The sequence below is a fragment of the Pristiophorus japonicus genome, chromosome 2 (assembly GCF_044704955.1).
Source record: "Pristiophorus japonicus isolate sPriJap1 chromosome 2, sPriJap1.hap1, whole genome shotgun sequence".
Lineage (NCBI taxonomy): Eukaryota > Metazoa > Chordata > Chondrichthyes > Pristiophoridae > Pristiophorus > Pristiophorus japonicus.
In genome coordinates, this window is record NC_091978.1 from 3,660,515 (window position 1) to 3,681,064 (window position 20,550).

General features: G+C 46.8%; 1 protein-coding gene across 3 annotated transcripts in view; it reads right to left on the reverse strand.

The window, feature by feature from the left end:
* Positions 1-396: 396 nt before the first annotated feature.
* Positions 397-20,550, reverse strand: part of LOC139229272 (rhotekin-like) — a 193,507-nt gene continuing 173,353 nt past the window's right edge. For 2 of the 3 annotated variants that reach the window (XM_070860935.1, XM_070860953.1), the window contains exons 7-9: positions 13,871-13,965; positions 8,107-8,213; positions 397-455 (exon numbers count right to left, since the gene is read on the reverse strand). In XM_070860935.1, coding sequence (XP_070717036.1) covers positions 453-455; positions 8,107-8,213; positions 13,871-13,965 — 205 coding nt within the window. In that variant the 3' untranslated portion in view covers positions 397-452. The remainder of the gene's footprint in view (positions 456-8,106; positions 8,214-13,870; positions 13,966-20,550) is intronic. The other variant, XM_070860944.1, reaches the window with a different exon arrangement.

Here is a 20,550-nt window from a genome sequence, read left to right on the forward strand (position 1 = left end):
GTGTAGCGGAGTTATCCCCGGTGTTCTGGCCAATATTTATCCCTGAGTCAACATAACAAAAAGACCCAGATTATCTTGGTCATGATCACATTGCAGTTTGTGGGAGGTTGCTGTGCAAATGATGTAAATATGAAATATTGAACAGCGGTAAATAAAACCAGCTCTTCAATATCCTACTTTAGAATGTTGTTCAGTTATTTTTGGAGAGTGTGTCATACCTCTGCTCCTCAGGCGTACTCTCATTTCTCTTGGGTACTGCTGCCAAGAAGATTGTGGAGTTCCTGGGAAGGAGGATTGCGGCGGACGACATCAGGCCCACTAACGCGTAGACGGAGGCAATCGAGAACGCACCGAGGCCACAGAGCGTTACGGAGCTGCGGTCGTTCCTGGGACTCTTGAACTTTGGTAACTTATTACCGGGTCTCAGCACACTGCTAGAACCACTGCATGTTTTACTATGCAAAGGGGACAAATGGGTTTGGGGCAAAAGCCAAGAAAATGCCTTTGTAAAAGTGAGAAAATTGTTATGCTCAAACAAATTGCTTGTGTTGTATGATCCATGTCAGCGTTTGGTACTAGCATGTGATGCGTCGTCATATGGCGTCTGGTGTGTATTGCAACAAGCTAATGACTTCGGGAAACTGCAACCCGTTGCTTATGCATCCAGGAGTCTGTCTAAGGCTGAGAGAGCCAGGCCAGGCACAGAAAACTGCGCCGATGCTCTCAGTAGGCTGCCATTGCCCACTGCGGGGGTGGAAATGGCGCAGCCCGCAGATCTAGCCATGGTTATGGAAGCATTTGAGAGTGAGCAATCACCCGTCACTGCCCGGCAGATCAAAACCTGGACAAGCCAGGACCTCTTATTAACTCTGTGCTTCACCAGACCAGGGGGGGGGGGAAACCGGAGGGGGTGGGGCACCAGCATATAGAAGTAGAACAGAGGAAGAAGGTGCATACAATGAGTGTGTGTGTGTGCGCTGGACAGTACTAGAGAGGGAAGTAGTACCACATTAGAAGGAGCAGACTAAGAAGGACTACGAGGAATAGAAGGACAGGGTTAGAGTGCATGTATATAAACACACAAAGTGCGGTGAATAAGGTTGGTGAGTGACAGGCACTATTAGCCGTGTGGGAATATGATGATGTGACAATAATGGAAACGTGGGGTAAAAATGGTGAGGACTGGGAGCTTGTTATTCACGGATACAAGGTGCCCAGAAAAGACAGGGAAGGATAAAAAGGGAAGTGGGGTGACAGTACTGATTGGGGAAAATATTGTCGTGTTTGACAGAGGATGTCCTTGAGGGGGCAAGGACAGAATCCATTTGTTTAAAGTTGAGAAGCAAAAAGGGTATGCACACACTATCGGGGTATTCTGCAGCCTCCATATAGTGAGACAGAGAGAGAGAGAGAGCGAGAGAGCACGAGATAGAGGATCAAATCTACAGGGACATCACAAGCACTATAGAGTGGTGATACTGGGGGACTTCAATGACCCAAATATCGATTGGGATAATGTTAGAGTAAAGGGAACAGAGGGGGAGGAATTTCTGGAAGGTGTTCTGGAGAACTTCCTTGACCAAAATGTTCTCAGCCCAACTGGGAAGGAGGCATTGGTGCTTGTGGTGCTGGGAACTGAGATGGGCCAAGCAGACCGTGTCTGTGGGAGAACACTGCGGTAAGAGTGATCATCGTATCAGAAGGTTTAGATTAGTGATGGAGAAGAACAAGGAACAATCTAAAGTGGAACTTCTAAGTTGGAAGAGGGCCAACTTCAATGGGATGAGGGGGGGATCTAGCCAGGGGGGTAAAGTGGACCCAAAGATCGACAGCAAAATCTGTAATGGAACAATGGGTGATCTTTCAGGAGATGTTTCAAGTGCGGACTCGGTTCATTCCGACAAGGGGGAAAGGTAAGGGAACTAAAGCCAGGCTCCTCGGAAGACGAGGGAGATCGAGAATGTGATGAAACAAAAACAGAGGGTGTATGAGGCAAGTCTGGTGAATTGTTCAAGCAAGAACCTGGCCAAATACAGTAAGCTGAGAGAGGGAGTGAAGACAAAAATAAGACAGGCAGAGAGAGAATATGGGAATAGAATGGCAGTTAACATAACAGGGATCTCAAAAATCTTCGACCGATATGTAAATAGTGAGCGGGTAGTGAGAGTGAGGTGGGGCCTATTGGGACAAAGGAGGTGATATTTGCTGAGAGGCACAGGACAAGGCTGGAATACTTAGAGTGCTTTGTATTGGTGTTTACTGAGGGAGGGGATGCTGATGGGTAGAAGCGGAGATGGTGGAGGTAATGGATGGGGTGAAAATGGATGGTCAGGATGTACTGGAGAGGCTGGCTATGCTGAGAGTGGATAAGTCGCCAGGTTCAATGGCTTGCATCCCAGGTTGCTGAGGTAAGTGGGGCTGCAGATAGCGGATTGGCTTGCCCAAATCTTCCAATCTGAGGGAGGTGCCCGAGGATTGGAAAATGGCAAATGTGACACCCTTGTTCAAGAAAGGGTGTAAGGACAATCCCAGTAACTACAGGCCGGTCAGTTTAACATCAGTGGTGGGCAAGGTTTTGGAAACAATAATCAGGGAAAAAATTAACAGGCATTTAATAAGAACATAAGAAATAGGAGCAGGAGAAGGCCATTCGGCCCCTCAAGCCTGCTCCGCCATTAGAACTCAGCAGAGGAGGACAAAAGGTTTGATTAGGGCAGGGAAATTAGAGTACGAGAGGAAGCTTGCAGGGAACATTAAGACGGACTGCAAAAGCTTCTATAGATATGTAAAGAGAAAAAGGTTAGTAAAGACAAACGTAGGTCCCCTGCAGTCAGAATCAGGGGAAGTCATAACGGGGAACAAAGAAATGGCAGACCAATTGAACAAGTACTTTGGTTCGGTATTCACTAAGGAGGACACAAACAACCTTCCGGATATAAAAGGGGTCAGAGGGTCTAGTAAGGAGGAGGAACTGAGGGAAATCCTTATTAGTCGGGAAATTGTGTTGGGGAAATTGATGGGATTGAAGGCCGATAAATCCCCAGGGCCTGATGGACTGCATCCCAGAGTACTTAAGGAGGTGGCCTTGGAAATAGCGGATGCATTGACAGTCATTTTCCAACATTCCATAGACTCTGGATCAGTTCCTATGGAATGGAGGGTAGCCAATGTAACCCCACTTTTTAAAAAAGGAGGGAGAGAGAAAACAGGGAATTATAGACCGGTCAGCCTGTTGATCGTAGTGGGTAAAATGATGGAATCAATTATGAAGAATGTCATAGCAGCGCATTTGGAAAGAGGTGACATGATAGGTCCAAGTCAGCATGGATTTGTGAAAGGAAAATCATGCTTGACAAACCTTCTGGAATTTTTTGAGGATGTTTCCAGTAGAGTGGACAAGGGAGAACCAGTTGATGTGGTGTATTTGGACTTTCAGAAGGCTTTCGACAAGGTCTCACACAAGAGATTAATGTGCAAAGTTAAAGCACATGGGATTGGGGGTAGTGTGCTGACGTTGATTGAGAACTGGTTGGCAGACAGGAAGCAAAGAGTAGGAGTAAATGGGCACTTTTCAGAATGGCAGGTAGTGACTAGTGGGGTGCCGCAAGGTTCTGTGCTGGGGCCCCAGCTGTTTACATTGTACATTAATGATTTAGACGAGGGGATTAAATGTAGTATCTCCAAATTTACAGATGACACTAAGTTTGGTGGCAGTGTGAGCTGCGAGGAGGATGCTATGAGGCTGCAGAGTGACTTGGATAGGTTAGGTGAGTGGGAAAATGCATGACAAATGAAGTATAATGTGGATAAATGTGAGGTTATCCACTTTGGTGGTAAAAACAGAGAGACAGACTATTATCTGAATGGTGACAGATTAGGAAAAGGGGAGGTGCAACGAGACCTGGGTGTCATAGTACATCAGTCACTGAAGGTTGGCATGCAGGTACAGCAGGTGGTTAAGAAAGCAAATGGCATGTTGGCCTTCATAGCGAGGGGATTTGAGTACAGCGGCAGGGATGTGTTACTACAGTTGTACAAGCCCTTGGTGAGGCCACACCTGGAGTATTGTGTACAGTTTTGGTCTCCTAACTTGAGGAAGGACATTCTTGCTATTGAGGGAGTGCAGCGAACATTCACCAGACTGATTCCCGGGATGGCAGGACTGACATATCAAGAAAGACTGGACCAATTGGGCTTGTATTCACTGGAGTTCAGAAGAATGAGAGGGGATCTCATAGAAACGTTTAAAATTCTGGCGGGTTTAGACAGATTAGATGCAGGAAGAATGTTCCCAATGTTGGGAAAGTCCAGAACCAGGGATCACAGTCTAAGGATAAGGGGTAAGCCATTTAGGACCGAGATGAGGAGAAACTTCTTCACCCAGAGAGTGGTGAACCTGTGGAATTCTCTACCACAGAAAGTTGTTCAGGCCAATTCACTAAATATATTCAAAAAGGAGTTAGATGTAGTCCTTACTACTAGGGGGATCAAGGGGTATGGCGAGAAAGCAGGAATGGGGTACTGAAGTTGCATGTTCAGCCATGAACTCATTGAATGGCGGTGCAGGCTCGATGGGCCGAATGGTCTACTCCTGCACCTATTTTCTATGTTTCTATGTTTCTAATAAGATCATGGCTGATCTGATCACGGACTCAGCTCCACTTCCCCGCCCGATCCCCATAACCCTTTACTCCCTTAATCGCTCAAAAATCTATCGCCACCTTAAATATATTCAATGACCCAGCCTCCACAGCTCTCTGGGGCAGCGAATTCCACAGATTTACAACCCTCTCAGAGAAGAAATTTCTCCTCATCTCAGTTTTAAATGGGTGGCCCCTCATTCTGAGAAGTTAAAGTTAATTAAGGAGAGCCAGCACGGATTTGTAAAAGGCAGATCGTGTTTGTAACTAATCTAATTGAATTGTTTTGATGAAGGAAATGCAGTGGAAGTTGTCTATATAGATTTTAAGACAGTGTTTGTCAAAGTTGGTTCACAAAATTGAGGCTCATGGAATGGGAGGATCAGTGTCAGATTGGATAAGAATTTGGCTTAAGGACAGAAATCAGTGAGTGGTGGTGTTACAGACTGGAGGTATACAGTGGTGTTCCCCAGGGCTCAGTGCTGGAACCACGACCTTTTCTAATAAATATATATATATATATATATAAATGACTTTGATATTGGAATGCAGAATAACATTTCAAAATTTGCCGATGATACCAAACTTGGAGGTGTGGCAAACAGTGAGGATGATACCAATCGACTGTAACAGGACGTAGATAGGCTGGCAGACTGGGCAGACAAGTGGCAGATGGAATTTAATAGAGAAGTGTGAGGTGTTGTATTTTGGCAGAAGGGATAGGGAGAGGCAATATAGACTTAATGACACAGTTCTAAAGAGTGTGCAGGGACAGAGAGACTTGGGGATTCGTATACATAGATCCTTGAAGGTAGCAGGACAGATTGAGAGTAGTTAGCAAAGCATATGGGATTTGGGCTTCATAAATAGAGCTATTGAGTACAAAAGCAGGGAATCTGTATACTGCTCTGGTTAGGCCACAACTAGAGTACTGTGTCCAGCTCTGGTCAACACACTTCAGGAAGGATTTGGAGGTCCTTGAGAGGGTGCGGAGGAGATTTACCAGAATGGTTCCAGGGATGAGAGATTTTAGCCACAAGGTTAGGTTGGAGAAGCTGGGGTTGTTCTCCTTGGAGCAAAGGAGGGTGAGGAGAAATTTGATAGAGGTGTACAAGATTATGAAGGGTTTGAACAAGGTAGACAGAGAAAGGCTGTTGCCATTAGCTGATGGTACAAGGAGGAGGGGACACAGATTTAAGGTTTTGGGCAAGAGATACAGGGTGGGGGGGGGAATGTGAGGAAGAACTATTTCACGCAGTGAGTGGTAATGACCGGGAACTCGCTGCTGACGAGGGTGGTGGAAGCAGAGATGGATCAATGATTTCACAAGGAAAGTGGATCGGTACTTGAGAGAAATAAATTTGCAGGGCTCCGGGGATGGAGCAGGAGAATGCGCTCCAGAGAGCCAGCATGGACTCGATGGGCCAAATGGCCTCCTTCTGTGCCGTAATGACTCTCTAACATTCGAACTACAGGCCAGTTAGCCTGACATCAGTCATCGGGAAAATGCTGGAATCCATTGTTAAGAAAGCGGTATCAGGGCAGGTAGAAAATTATAACATGGTTAAGCAGAGTCAACATGGTTTTATGAATGGGAAATCAAAATTTATTACAGTTTTTTTGAGGATGTAACTAGCAGGGTAGATAAAGGGGAACCAGTGGATGTGGTATATTTGGATTTCCAAAATGCACTTGAGAAGATGCCACATAAAAGGTTATTACACAACATAAGGGCTCATGGGGTTGGGGGTAATATAGTAGCATGGATAGAGAATTGGTTAATGGACAGAACACAGAGTCGGGATAAACCGGTCTTTTTCAGGGTGGCAGGCTATAACTAGTGGGTTGCAAGGGGTTTGGAGTACAAGAGTACGGAAGTCTTGCAACAATTGTACAGGGCCTTGGTGAGACCACACCTGGAGCACTGAGCACAGTTTTGGTCTCCTTATCAAAGGAAGGATATACTTACCTTGGAGGCGGGGCAATGGAGGATCACCAGATTGATCCCTGGGGTGAGAGGACTGTCTTACGATGACAGACTGTGTAGAATGGGCCGATACTCTCTGGAGTTTGAATAATGAGGTGTGATCTCAGTGAAACGTACAGGATTCTGAGGGGGATTGACAGGGTAGATGCTGAGAGGTTGTTTCTCCCTGGCTGGGGAGTCTAGAACTAGAGGCCACAGTCTCAGGATAAGACCGAGATGAGGAGTAATTTCTTCACTCAGAGGGTTATGTATCTTTGGAATTCTCTGCCCCAGAGGTCTGTGGATGCTGAGTCTCTGAATATAGTCAAGGCTGAGATAGACAGAGTTTGGGTTCTAGGGGAATCAAGGGATATGGGGATCGGGCGGGAAAGTGGAGTTGAGGTCAATGATCAGCCCTGGTCTTATTAAATGGCGGAGCAGGCTCGAGGGGCCGTAGGTCCTACTCCTGCTCGGTTTTCTTATTTTCTTTCCTATTTCTTAATTCAACCCACAAGGTCTCCACTGGCTGCTTACCTCTCTTTAAATCCTCCTTTAATATTGAAGTGATTTTATCCTTAATCACTAAGGCTACTCCTGTCGATCTTATAACTGGGTATATTCAGTTCCCAGTCCTGACTGGCTTCCAGCCTTGTCTCAGTAATGGCTACCCTGTCATAGCATGGCACAGCACTTAGTACATAGGACTGGAGAATTTTAGCTATGAGGAAAGATTGGATAGGCTGGGGTTGTTTTCTTTGGAACAGAGAAGGTGTATAAAATTATGAGGGGCCTGGATAGAGTGGATACGAAGGACCTATTTCTCTGGGCAGAGGAATCAACAACCAGGGGGCATTGATTTAAATTATTTGGTAGGAGGTTTAGAGGAGAGTTGAGGAGAACCTTTTTCACCCAGACGGTGGTGGGGGTCTGGAACTCACTGCCTGAAAGGGTGGTAGAGGCAGAAACCCTCACCACATTTAAAAGATACTTGGGTGTGCTCTTAAAATGTCGTAACCTACAGGGCTACGGACCAAGAGCTGGAAAGTGGGATTAGGCTGGGTAACTCTTGGTTGGCTGGCATGGACACGATGGGCCGAATGGCCTCCTTCCGTGCTGTACATTTCTATGATTCTAAGAAAGGAAGCAGATTCAATGATAACTTTCAAAAGGGAATTAAATAAATACATGGAGAAAAGATGTACGGGCTGTGGGGAAAGGGCGGGGCAGTGGGATTAATTGGATCGTTCTACCATGGAGTGGGCACAGACACAGTGGGCTGAAAGACCCCCTCCTGTGCTGTATCGTTCTACAGTGATTCCAGTGATTCTACGATTACTGGGGGTCAGTTTATGCTCTCCTGTAAGGATCCTTGTGTAATCAAACTGGAATCTGTGGTGGGAGGCAAGCTCCTGGATCTGTCGGCAGCCAGTGCAGGTTGTGTCAGGACCACCGGCCGATAGCTCTGCTTATCCATCAATTCAAGAGCTCACCGGTACTCACCTGCAGGTTTAAAAAGCTTGAAATCATGTGTTGGGTCATACACCGAGGCTGTGCAGCAAGCCGGCAACACACACTGCCATACAGCGGCAGCACAAAGGAGCAGTCCTCTACAGGAGAGAGAGAGAGAGAAAGGTGAATGTGTGTGATACGTCCTTACTACATAGTATAAATGCACACGAGGCCCATGCTTGAGAGAAGGTCAGTCTGTGACCTGTCCTTTATTCCTTAGCACTCAAGTGATGGAAGTGGGTGGAGCTTCCCCTTTTATACCTGAAGGTCTCGGTTAGGAGTGTCTCCCACAAGTTCACCACCTTGTGGTCATTGTTCTCACAGCGTACAACTTAGGTCAGATTATACATGGGTTGCAATGCTGGTTGAATACATGACAATGTGCATGCATGAGTTAGGGGGAAGAGAGAAAGAGAGAGAGACACACACACAGAGAGACAGAGGGGGAGAGGGAGAGAGAGAGAGAGAGAGAGAGAGAGAGAGGGGGAAAGAGAGGGGAGAGAGAGAGAGAGAGAGAGAGACAGAGGGAGAGAGAGAGAGAGAGAGAGACAGAGGGGGAGAGAGAGAGAGAGAGAGAGAGAGGGGAGAGAGAGGGGAGAGAGAGGGGAGAGAGAGACAGAGAGAGAGAGAGAGAGAAAAAAGCGTGAATACATGCAGGCATGAGGCGGAGAGGAAACACAGAAAATAGGTGCAGGAGCAGACCATTCGGCCCTTTGAGCCTGCACCACCATTCAATATGCCATGCCAGGCATCAGGCTGGTGAACCTTCGCTGCACTCCTTCGAAAGCAAGAATGTCCTTCCTCTAACTGCACATAATATTCAATGTGTGGCCTCACCAAGGCCCTGTACAACTGCAGTAAGACCTCCCTGCTCCTACACTGAATTCTTCTCGCTATGCATGCCATTTGCCGCCTTTGCTGCCTGCTGTACCTGCATGCCTACTTTCAATGACTGATGTACCATGACACCCAGATCTCATTGCGCCTCCTTTTTTACTAATCTGTCACCATTCAGATAATATGCCTTCCTGTTTTTGCAACCAAAGTGGATAACCTCACATTTATCCACATTATACTGCATCTGCCATGCATTTGCCCACTCACCTAACCTGTCCAAGTCACCCTGCAGCCTCCTAGCATCCTCCTCGCAGCTCACACCGCCACCCAGCTTAGTGTCAGCTGTAAACGTGGAGATATTACATTCAATTGTAAATAACTGGGGTCCCAGCATTGAGCCCTGCGGCACCCCACTAGTCATTGCCTGCCATTCTGAAAAGGACCCGTTTATCCCGATTCTCTGCTTCCTGTCTGCCAACCAGTTCTCTATCCATGTCAGTACATTACCCCCAATACTATGTGCTTTGATTTTGCACACCAATCTCTTGTGTGGGACCTTGTCAAAAGCTTTTTGAAAGTTCAAATACACCACCATTCACTGGTTCTCCCTTGTCCACTCTACTGGAAACATCCGTAAAAAATTCCAGAAGGTTTGTCAAGCATGATTTTCCTTTCACAAATCCATGCTGACTTGGACCTATCATGTCTTTCCAAATGCGCTGCTATTTCATCTTTAATAATTGATTCCAACATTTTCCCCACTACTGATGTCAGGATAACCGGTCTATAATTCCCTGTTTTCTCTCTCCCTTCTTTTTAAAAAAAAAAAAGTGGGGTTACATTAGCTACCCTCCAATCCATAGGAACTGATCCAGAGTCGATAGACTGTTGGAAAATGATCACCAATGCATCCACTATTTCTAGGGCTACTTCCTTAAGTACTCTGGGATGCAGACTATCAGGCCCTGGGGATTTATCAGCCTTCAGTCCCTTCAATTTCCCTAACATCATTTCCTGACTAATAAGGATTTCCCTCAGTTCTCCCTTCTCGCTAGACCCTCAGTCCCCTAGTATTTTCTGGAGGTTATTTGCGACTTCCTTAGTGAAGACAGAACCAAAGTATTTGTTCAACTCGTCTGCCATTTCCTTGTTCTCCATTATGCATTTCCCTGATTCTGACTGCAAGGGACCTACATTAGTCTTCACTAATCTTTTTCTCTTCACAATCTATCGAAGCTTTTGCAGTCAGTTTTTATGTTCCCTGCAAGCTTCCTCTCAGACTCTTTTCCCCCTCTTAATTAAACCCTTAATCCTCCTCTGCTGAATTCTAAATTTCTTCCAGTCCTCAGGTTTGCTGCTTTTCTGGTCAATTTATATGCCTCTTCCTTGGATTTAACACTTTCCCAAATTTTCCTTGTTAGCCACAGTTGAGCCACCTTCCCTTTTTTATTCTTACGCCACACAGGGATGTACAATTGTTGTAGTTTGTCCATGTGATATTTAAATGTCTGCCACTGCCTATCCACCAATCCTCTGTACAGTTGTAGCAGGACTTCTCTGCTTTTATACTCTATCCCCCTTGCAATAAAGGCCAAGATTCCATTGGCCTTCCTGATCACTTGCTGTACCTGCATACTAACTTTTTGTGTTTCATGCACAAGTACCCCCAGGTCCCTCTGTACTGCAACATTTTGCAATTTTTCTCCATTTAAATTATAATTTGCTTTTCTATTTTTTCTGCCAAACTGGATAATCTCACATTTTCCCACATTTTACCCCATCTGACAAATTTTTGCCCACTCACTTAGCCTGTCTATATCCCTTTGCAGATTATTTGTGTCCTCCTCACAATTTGCTTTCCCATCTATCTTTGTATCATCAGCAAACTTGGCCACATTACACTCAGTCCCTTCATCCAAGTCATTAATAGATTGTAAATAGTTGAGGCCCCAGCACCGATCCCTGTGGCACCTCACTGGTTACTGTTTGCCGACCAGAAAATTATCCATTTATCCCGATTCTCTCTTTTTTGTTTGAAACATAGAATTTTAAAGCGCAGAAGTAGGCTTTTTCAGCCCATTGTGTCTGCACCGGCTGATAAATCCCCAGGACCTGATAGTCTGCATCCCAGAGTACTTAAGGAAGTGGCCCTAGAAATAGTGGATGCATTGGTGATCATTTTCCAACAGTCTATCGACTCTGGATCAGTTCCTATGGACTGGAGGGTAGCTAATGTAACACCACTTTTTAAAAAAGGAGGGAGAGAGAAAACAGGGAATTATAGCCCGGTTAGCCTGACATCAGTAGTAGGGAAAATGTTGGAATCAATCATTAAAGATGTAATAGCAGCGCGTTTGGAAAGCAGTGACAGGATCGGTCCAAGTCAGCATGGATTTATGAAAGGGAAATAATGCTTGACAAATCTTCTAGAATTTTTGAGGATGTAACTAGTAGAGTGGACAAGGGAGAACCAGTGGATCTGGTGTATTTGGACTTTCAAAAGGCTTTTGACAAGGTCCCACACAAGAGATTGGTGTGCAAAATTAAGGCACATGGTATTGGGGTAATGTATTGACGTGGATAGAGAACTGGTTAGCAGACAGAAAGCCAAGAGTAGGAATAAACGGGTCCTTTTCAGAATGGCAGGCAGTGACTAGTGGGGTACCACAATGTTCAGTTCTGGGACCCAGCTATTTACAATATACATTAATGATTTAGACGAAGGAATTGAATGCAATATCTTCAAGTTTGCAGATGACACTAAGCTGGGTGGCGGTGTGAGCTGTGAGGAGGATTCTAAGAGGCTGCAGGGTGACTTGGATAGGTTTGGTGAGTGGGTAAATGCATGGCAGATGCAGTATAATGTGGATAAATGTGAGGTTATCCACTTTGGGGGCAAAAACACGAAGGCAGAATATTATATGAATGGTGATAGATTAGGAAAAGGGGAGGTGCAACAAGACCTGGGTGTCATGATTCATCAGTCATTGAAAGTTGGCATGCAGGTACAGCAGGCGGTGAAGACGGCAAATGGCATGTTGGCCTTCATAGCTCGGGGATTTGAGTATAGGAGTAGGGAGGTCATGCTGCAGTTGTACAGGGCCTTGGTGAGACCACACCTTGAATATTGTGTGCGGTTTTGATCTCCTAATCTGAAGAAGGATATTCCAGCTATTGAGGAAGTGCAGCGAAGGTTCACCAGACTGATTCCTGGGATGGCAGGACTGACATATGGAGAAAGACTGGATCGACTAGGCTTATATTCACTGGAATTTAGAAGGATGAGAGGGGATCTCATAGAAACATATAAAATTCTGACGGGTCTGGACAGGTTAGATGCAGGAAGAATGTTCCCGATGTTGGGGAAGTCCAGAACCAGGTCACATAGTCATAGGATAAGAGGTAAGCCATTTAGGACTGAGATGAGGAGAAACTTCTTCACTCAGAGAGTGGTGAACCTGTGGAATTCTCAACCACAGAAAGTTGTTGAGGCCATTTCATTGGATATATTCAAGAGGGAGTTAGATATGGCACTTCCGACTAAAGGGTTCAAGGGGTATGGAGAGAAAGCAGGAAAGGGGTACTGAGGGAATGATCAGCCATGATCTTATTGAATGGTGGTGCAGGCTCGAAGGGCCGAATGGCCCGCTCCTGCACCTATTTTCTACGTTTCTATGTTTCTGAAGGGGATTGACAGGGTAGATGCTGAGAGGATGTTTTCCACTGGCTGGAGAGTCTAGAACCAGGGGTTACAGGTGGCCATTTAAGGCAGAGATGAGGAGGAATTTCTTCACTCAGAGGGTGGTGAATCTTTGGTATTCTCTACCCTGGAGAGCTGTGGATGCTGAGTCGTTGAGTATATTTAAGGCCGAGTTGGGTAGATTTGTGGACTCCAGATGAATCATGGGATACGGGGACAGTGCGTGAAAGTGGAGTTGAGCTCGAAGATCAGCCAAGATCTCACTGAATGGCGGAGCAGGCTCAAGGGGCCGTATGACCTACTCCTGCTCCTAATTCTTAGGTTTTTACAACATAATTCCCTTACAGAAAGGTTGGAAACGGTAGCATAGTACTTATGTTACAGGACCAGTAATCCAGAGGCCTGGACAAATGATCCAGAGATACAAGTCCAAATCCCACCACGGCAGCTGGGAATTTAAATTCAGTTCATTAAATAAATCTGGAATACAAAGCTAGTCTCGGTAATGGTGACCATGAAACTACCGGATTGTCGTACAAACCCATCTGGTTCACTGATGTGCTTTAGGGAAGGAAATCTGCCGCCCTTACCCGGTCTAGCCTATATGTGACTCCAGACCTACAACAATGTGGTTGAATTTTAACTGCCTCTCTGAAATGGCTCAGTTGTATAGAGACGGTCAATAAATTCTGGGCTTGCCACTGACACTCACATCTCGTGAATTAATTTAAAAATAACCAGGCTGAGAATTAAAGCAATTGGTAGAAGGATTAGAGGGGATTTGAGGGGAAATGTCTTCACCCAGAGGGTGGTGGGGGTCTGGAACTCACTGCCTCAAAGGGTGGTAGAGGCAGAAACCCTCACCACATTTAAACAGTACTTGGATGTGCACCTGAAGTGCTGTAACCTACAGGGAAATGGACCAAGAGCTGGAAAGTGGGTTTAGGCTGGGTAGATCACTGTCGGCCGGTTCGGACACGATGGGCCGAAATGGTCTCCTTCCATGCTGTAAATTTCTATGATTCTAGAGAGTGAGAACTGAGAGATGGATATAAAGATTGAGAGATAGTGCAAGAGATGGGAAGAATGAAGCAGACAGAGGGAGGGATTGAGAGAGACACGGTTCAGATAGAGAGTGCGAGACACAGAGAAAAGTAGAATGAAGATGGTGAGAGAGTCAGAGATAAGGTATAAATGTAAGAGAGAGGATACACATACCGTTTCCGATGATACTGAGGCTCTGTGTCCGGAAACTATCGTGGATCGCTGCCAGAGAGAGGCTGGTATGAGCCAAGAGATGATATTTTGGACCCCTGTTAATTGAACACAAATAATCAGAAACACGGTCGAAGGAAAGGAATAGTTCAAACAGAACCCAGCACAGCTTCCCTGGAGCAGCAAGGTGGCACACACACACGATGCCCCTATGCCCAGTACAAAGTGCTACAGTACCGAGAGACCTGGGGGTCCTTGTGCATCAAACACACACGCAGGATCCCAGTACCCAGAACCACGCAGTGTGCAAAATACAAAGTGCAACGGCATGCGGACCGTTCTGACCGAGAGCAGCGGTGAGAGCAAGTCGGAGATTGGACTCAGCTCCACTTCCCTGCCCGCTCCCCATAACCCCTTATTGTTTAAGAAACTATCTATTTCTGTCTTAAATGTATTCAATATCCCGGCTTCAACAGCTTTCTGAGGCAGCGAATTCCACAGATTTACAACCCTCAGAGAAGAAATTCCTCATCTCAGTTTTAAATGGGCGGCCCCTTATTCTAAGACCATGCCCCCTAGTTCTAGTCTCCCCCATCAGTGGAAACATTCTCTCTGCATCCACCTTGTCAAGCCCCCTCATAATCTTATACATTTCAATAAGATCACCTCTCATTCTTCTGAATTCCAATGAGTAGAGGCCCAACCTCCTCAACCTTTCCTCATTAGTCAACCCCCTCATCCCCGGAATCAACCGAGTGAACCTTCTCTGAACTGCCTCCAAAGCAAGTATATCCTTTCGTAAATATGGAACCCAAAACTGCACGCAGTATTCCAGGTGTGGCCTCACCAATACCCTGTATAACTGTAGCAAGACTTCCCTGCTTTTATATTCCATCCCCTCTGCAATAAAGGTCAAGATTCCATTGGCCTTCCTGATCACTTGCTGTACCTGCATACTATCCTTTTGTGTTTCATGCACAAGTACTCCCAGGTCCCGCTGTACTGCAGCACTTTGCAATCTTTCTCCATTTAAATAATAACTTACTCTTAGATTTTTTCTGCCAAAGCTCACACTTTCCAACATTATACTCCAACTGCCAAATTTTTTGCCCACTCACTTGGCCTGTCTATGTCCTTTTGCAGATTTTTTGTGTACTCCTCACACATTGCTTTTCTTCCCATCTTTGTATCGTCAGCAAACTTGGCTACATTACACTCAGTCCCTTCTTCCAAGTCGTTAATATAGATTGTAAATAGTTGGGGTCCAGCACTGATCCCTGCGGCATCCCACTAGTTACATAGAAACATAGAAAATAGGTGCAGGAGTAGGCCATTCGGCCCCTCGAGCCTGCACCGCCATTCAATGAGTTCATGGCTGAACATGCAACTTCAGTAACCCCTTCCTGCTTTCTCGCCATACCCCTTGATCCCCCTAGTAGTAAGGACTTCATCTAACTCCCTTTTGAATATATTTAGTGAATTGGCCTCAACTACTTTCTGTGGCAGAGAATTCCACAGGTTCACCACTCTCTGGGTGAAGAAGTTTCTCCTCATCTCGGTCCTAAATGGCTTACCCCTTATCCTTAGACTGTGACCCCTGGCTCTGGACTTCCCCAACATTGGGAACATTCTTCCTGCATCTAACCTGTCTAAACCCATCAGAATTTTAAACGTTTCTGATTGCCAACCCGAGAATGAACCATTTATCCCGACTCTCTGTTTTCTGTAAGTTAGCCAATCCTCTATCCATGCTAATATATTACCCCCAACCCCGTGAACTTTTATCTTGTGCAGTAACCTTTTATGTGGCATGTTGTCAAATGCCTTCTGGAAGTCCAAATACACCACATCCACTGGTTCCCCTTTATCCACCCTGTTCGTTACATCCTCAAAGAATTCCAGCAAATTTGTCAAACATGACTTCCCCTTCATAAATCCATGCTGACTCTGCCTGACTGAAATGTGCTATTCCAAATGTCCTGCTACTGCTTCTTTAATAATGGACTCCAACATTTTCCCAACCACAGATGTTAGGCTAACTGGTCTATAGTTTCCTGCTTTTTGTCTGCCTCCTTTTTTTCTTTAAATAGGGGCGTTACATTTGCATTTTTCTAATCTGCTGGGACCTCCCCAGAATCCAGGAAATTTTGGTAAATTACAACCAATGCATCCACAATCCCTGCCGCTACTTCTCTTCAGACCCGAGGATGCAGGTCATCAGGTCCAGGGGATTTATCTGCCTTTAGTCCCATTATCTGACTGAGTATCACCTCCTTAGTGATTGTGATTGTGTTAAGTTCCTCCCCCCTATAGCCCCTAGACTATCCACTGTTGGGATATTGTTAGTGTCCTCTACCGTAAAGACTGATACAGAATATTTGTTCAGAGTTTCTGCCATCTCCATGTTTCCCATTACTAATTCCCTGGTCTCGTCCTCTAAGGGACCAACATTTACTTCAGCCACTCTTTTCCTTTTTATATACCTGTAGAAACTCTTGCTATCTGTTTTTATATTTCTTGCTAGTTTACTTTCATAGTCTATCTTCCCTTTCTTAATCATTTTTTAGTCATTCTTTGCTGGCTTTTAAAAGTTTCCCAATCTTCTGTTCTCCCACTAGTTTTGGCCACTTTGTATGTCCTTGTTTTTTATTGGATACCGTCCTTCATTTCTTTAATTAGCCACGGATGGCTATCTTTTCTCTTACACCCTTTCTTCCTTACTGGAATATACTTTGAGAGTTGTGAAATATCTCCTTAAATCAACCGTCCTACACTTTAATTTATTTTCCCAACTGTCCCCTCATACCTTCAGTCTCCTTTATTTAAGCTGAATACGTTGGTTAGAGATCCAACTTTCTCACCCTCCATCTGAATTTGAAATTCAACCATGCTATGATCACTCATTCCGAGGGGATCCTTTACTGGGAGATTGTTTATTAATCCTGTCTCATTACACAGGACCAGATCTAAGATAGCTTGCTCCCTGGTTGGTTCCGTTACATACTGCTCAAGGAACGCGTCCCTTATGCACTCTATGAACTCTTCCTTAAATACACCTCAATTAGGTCACCCTTTAATCCTCTACACTCGAGGGACTACAGGCACTGCAGCTGATCCACAGGGACAGAGCAGTCCAACTCATCATATGGTCAGTGCATCTTCCCCACCCCCCTGAGCAGAGAATGGACACGCCACACTCCCCTGAATGGTGCAGGCTCCAGAAACTATTGGCTTATGATAAATTGAGAAGGATACAAGTAAGACTAAAACTAGAGTAATAGATTGGAGAAAAGCTGATTTTGAGGGGCTGAGAATAGAACTTGGGAAAATAAAGCAGGCAGCAAACAACGATGGAGAACAGCAATGGGAAACATTTCATAGGCAGTCCCTCGGAATCGAGGAAGGCTTGCTTCCACTCTAAAAATGAGTCCTTCGATGGCTGAACAGTCCAATACGAGAGCCACAGTTCTGTCACAGGTGGGACAGACAGTGGTTGAGGGAAGGGGAGGGTGGGACTGGTTTGCCGCACACTCCTTCCGCTGCCTGCGTTTGGTTTCTGCATGCTCTCGGCGACGAGACTTGAGGTGCTCAGCGCCCTCCCGGATGCACTTCCTCCACTTAGGGCGGTCAGGGACTCCCAGGTGTCGGTGGGGATGTTGCACTTTATCAGGGAGCCTTTGAGGGTGTCCTTGTAACATGCCAAAGGTAAGCAGTGGAAACATTACAAGGGAAACATTTAAAGTGGTGTTCAACAGAGTGCAGGAACAATATATTCCTCTAAAAGGAAAGAAAAAACTGAACACTAATGAGATTCCATGGATGAATAAAGCCATAAGGGAACAAATGAGGGTAAGGAAAGAGGCATACATTAAATACATAGACAGCAGGGGAGTGCATGATAAGGGAGAATACAAAAAGATTAGGAGAGAAGTCAAAAAAACAATTAGCTAGGCAAAGAGCAACTATAAAATTAAATGATATGAGAACATAAAACAAAATAGTAAAATATTTTACAGGCACATCAATAAAAAAAAAGGTTAGAATGGGAATACGGTCATTAAGGGATAGATAAGATAATACCAGATGCAACGATAGAAATATTAAATAATTATTTTGCTGCAGCACTTACCAGAGAGATAGAACCAGGTGGACGTGACATTGGATGATGAGATTAGTAATGAGATAAGTGCATTTAAAATAAAAGAGGGGATATATGGAAAGTGGGATTAGGCTGGGTAGCTCTTCGTCGGCCGGCGTGGACACGATGGGCCGAAATGGCCTCCTTCCGTGCTGTAAATTTCTCTGATATCTAATAGGGAAATCAGAATAAACTTCTATTCCCAAAGAGTGGTGAGAAGGTGGAACTCGCTACCACAAGGAGTGGTTGAAGTGAATAATATTAGGAATAGTATTAGCATTTAAGGGGAGGCTAGACAAGCTTATGGGGGAGAAGGGAATAGCGGGTTATGCTGATAGATGTAGATGAGGAAAGACAGGAGGAGACTCGAGTGGAGCATAAACACCAGCATCGACTGGTTGGGCTGAATGGCCTGTTTCTTTGCTGTATATCCGATATAATCCTATGTAAACATACACACAGCAGTCATCAAACCCTGGATACGCGAGCATGCTCCAATGTCACTAGGCACAGAGTGACGCTAACGCCTGGTGACCAGCGCGTCCGGAGACACCAACGCCCAGAGACACCAACGTCCGGAGACACCAACGTCCGGAGACACCAACGTCCGGAGACACCAACGTCCGGAGACTAGCGCGTCCGGTGACACCAACGTCCGGAGACACCAACGTCCGGAGACACCAACGTCCGGAGACACCAACGTCCGGAGACACCAACGTCCGGTGACACCAACGTCCGGATACACCAACGTCCGGATACACCAACGTCCGGATACACCAACGTCCGGATACACCAACGTCCGGAGACACCAACGTCCGGAGACACCAACGTCCGGAGACACCAACGCCCGGAGACACCAACGTCCGGATACACCAACGTCCGGATACACCAACGTCCGGAGACACCAACGTCCGGATACACCAACGTCCAGAGACACCAACGTCCAGAGACACCAACGTCCGGATACACCAACGTCCGGAGACACCAACGTCCGGAGACACCAACGTCCGGAGACACCAACGTCCAGAGACACCAACGTCCGGATACACCAACGTCCGGATACACCAACGTCCGGAGACACCAATGTCCAGAGACACCAACGTCCGGATACACCAACGTCCGGAGACACCAACGTCCGGAGACACCAACGTCCGGTGACACCAACGTCCGGTGACACCAACGTCCGGTGACACCAACGTCCGGAGACACCAACGTCCGGAGACACCAACGTCCGGAGACACCAACGCTCGGAGATACCAACGTCCGGAGACACCAACGTCCAGAGACACCAACGTCCGGTGACACCAACGTCCGGTGACACCAACGTCCGGAGACACCAACGTCCGGAGACACCAACGTCCAGAGACACCAACGTCCGGAGACACCAACGTCCGGTGACACCAACGTCCGGAGACACCAACGTCCGGAGACACCAACGTCCGGAGACACCAACGCTCGGAGATACCAACGTCCGGAGACACCAACGTCCGGAGACATCAACATCCAGAGACACCAACGTCCGGAGACACCAACGTCCGGTGACACCAACGTCCGGAGACACCAACGTCCGGAGACACCAACGTCCGGAGACATCAACATCCAGAGACACCAACGTCCGGAGACACCAACGTCCGGTGACACCAACGTCCGGAGACACCAACGTCCGGAGACACCAACGTCCGGAGACATCAACATCCAGAGACACCAACGTCCGGAGACACCAACGTCCGGAGACATCAACATCCAGAGACACCAACGTCCGGAGACACCAACGTCCGGTGACACCAACGTCCGGTGACACCAACGTCCGGAGACACCAACGTCCGGAGACTAGCGCGTCCGGAGACACCAACGTCCGGTGACACCAACGTCCGGTGACACCAACGTCCGGAGACACCAACGTCCGGTGACACCAACGTCCGGAGACACCAACGTCCGGAGACTAGCGCGTCCGGAGACACCAACGTCCGGAGACACCAACGTCCGGAGACACCAACGTCCGGAGACTAGCGCGTCCGGAGACACCAACGTCTGGAGACACCACCGTCCGGATACCAGCGCGTCCGGAGACACCAACGTCCGGAGACACCAACGTCCGGAGACACCAACGCCCGTAGACACCAACGTCCGGAGACTAGCGCGTCCGGAGACACCAACGTCCGGAGACACCAACGCCCGTAGACACCAACGTCCGGAGACACCAACGTCCGGAGACACCAACGTCCGGAGACACCAACGTCCGGAGACTAGCGCGTCCGGAGACACCAACGTCCGGAGATACCAACGTCCGGAGATACCAACGTCCGGTGACACCAACGTCCGGAGACACCAACGTCCGGTGACACCAACGTCCGGTGACACCAACGTCCGGAGACACCAACGTCTGGAGACACCAACGTCCGGAGACACCAACGTCCGGTGACACCAACGTCCGGTGACACCAACGTCTGGAGACACCAACGTCCGGAGACACCAACGTCCGGTGACACCAACGTCCGGAGACACCAACGTCCGGAGACACCAACGCCCAGAGACACCAACGTCC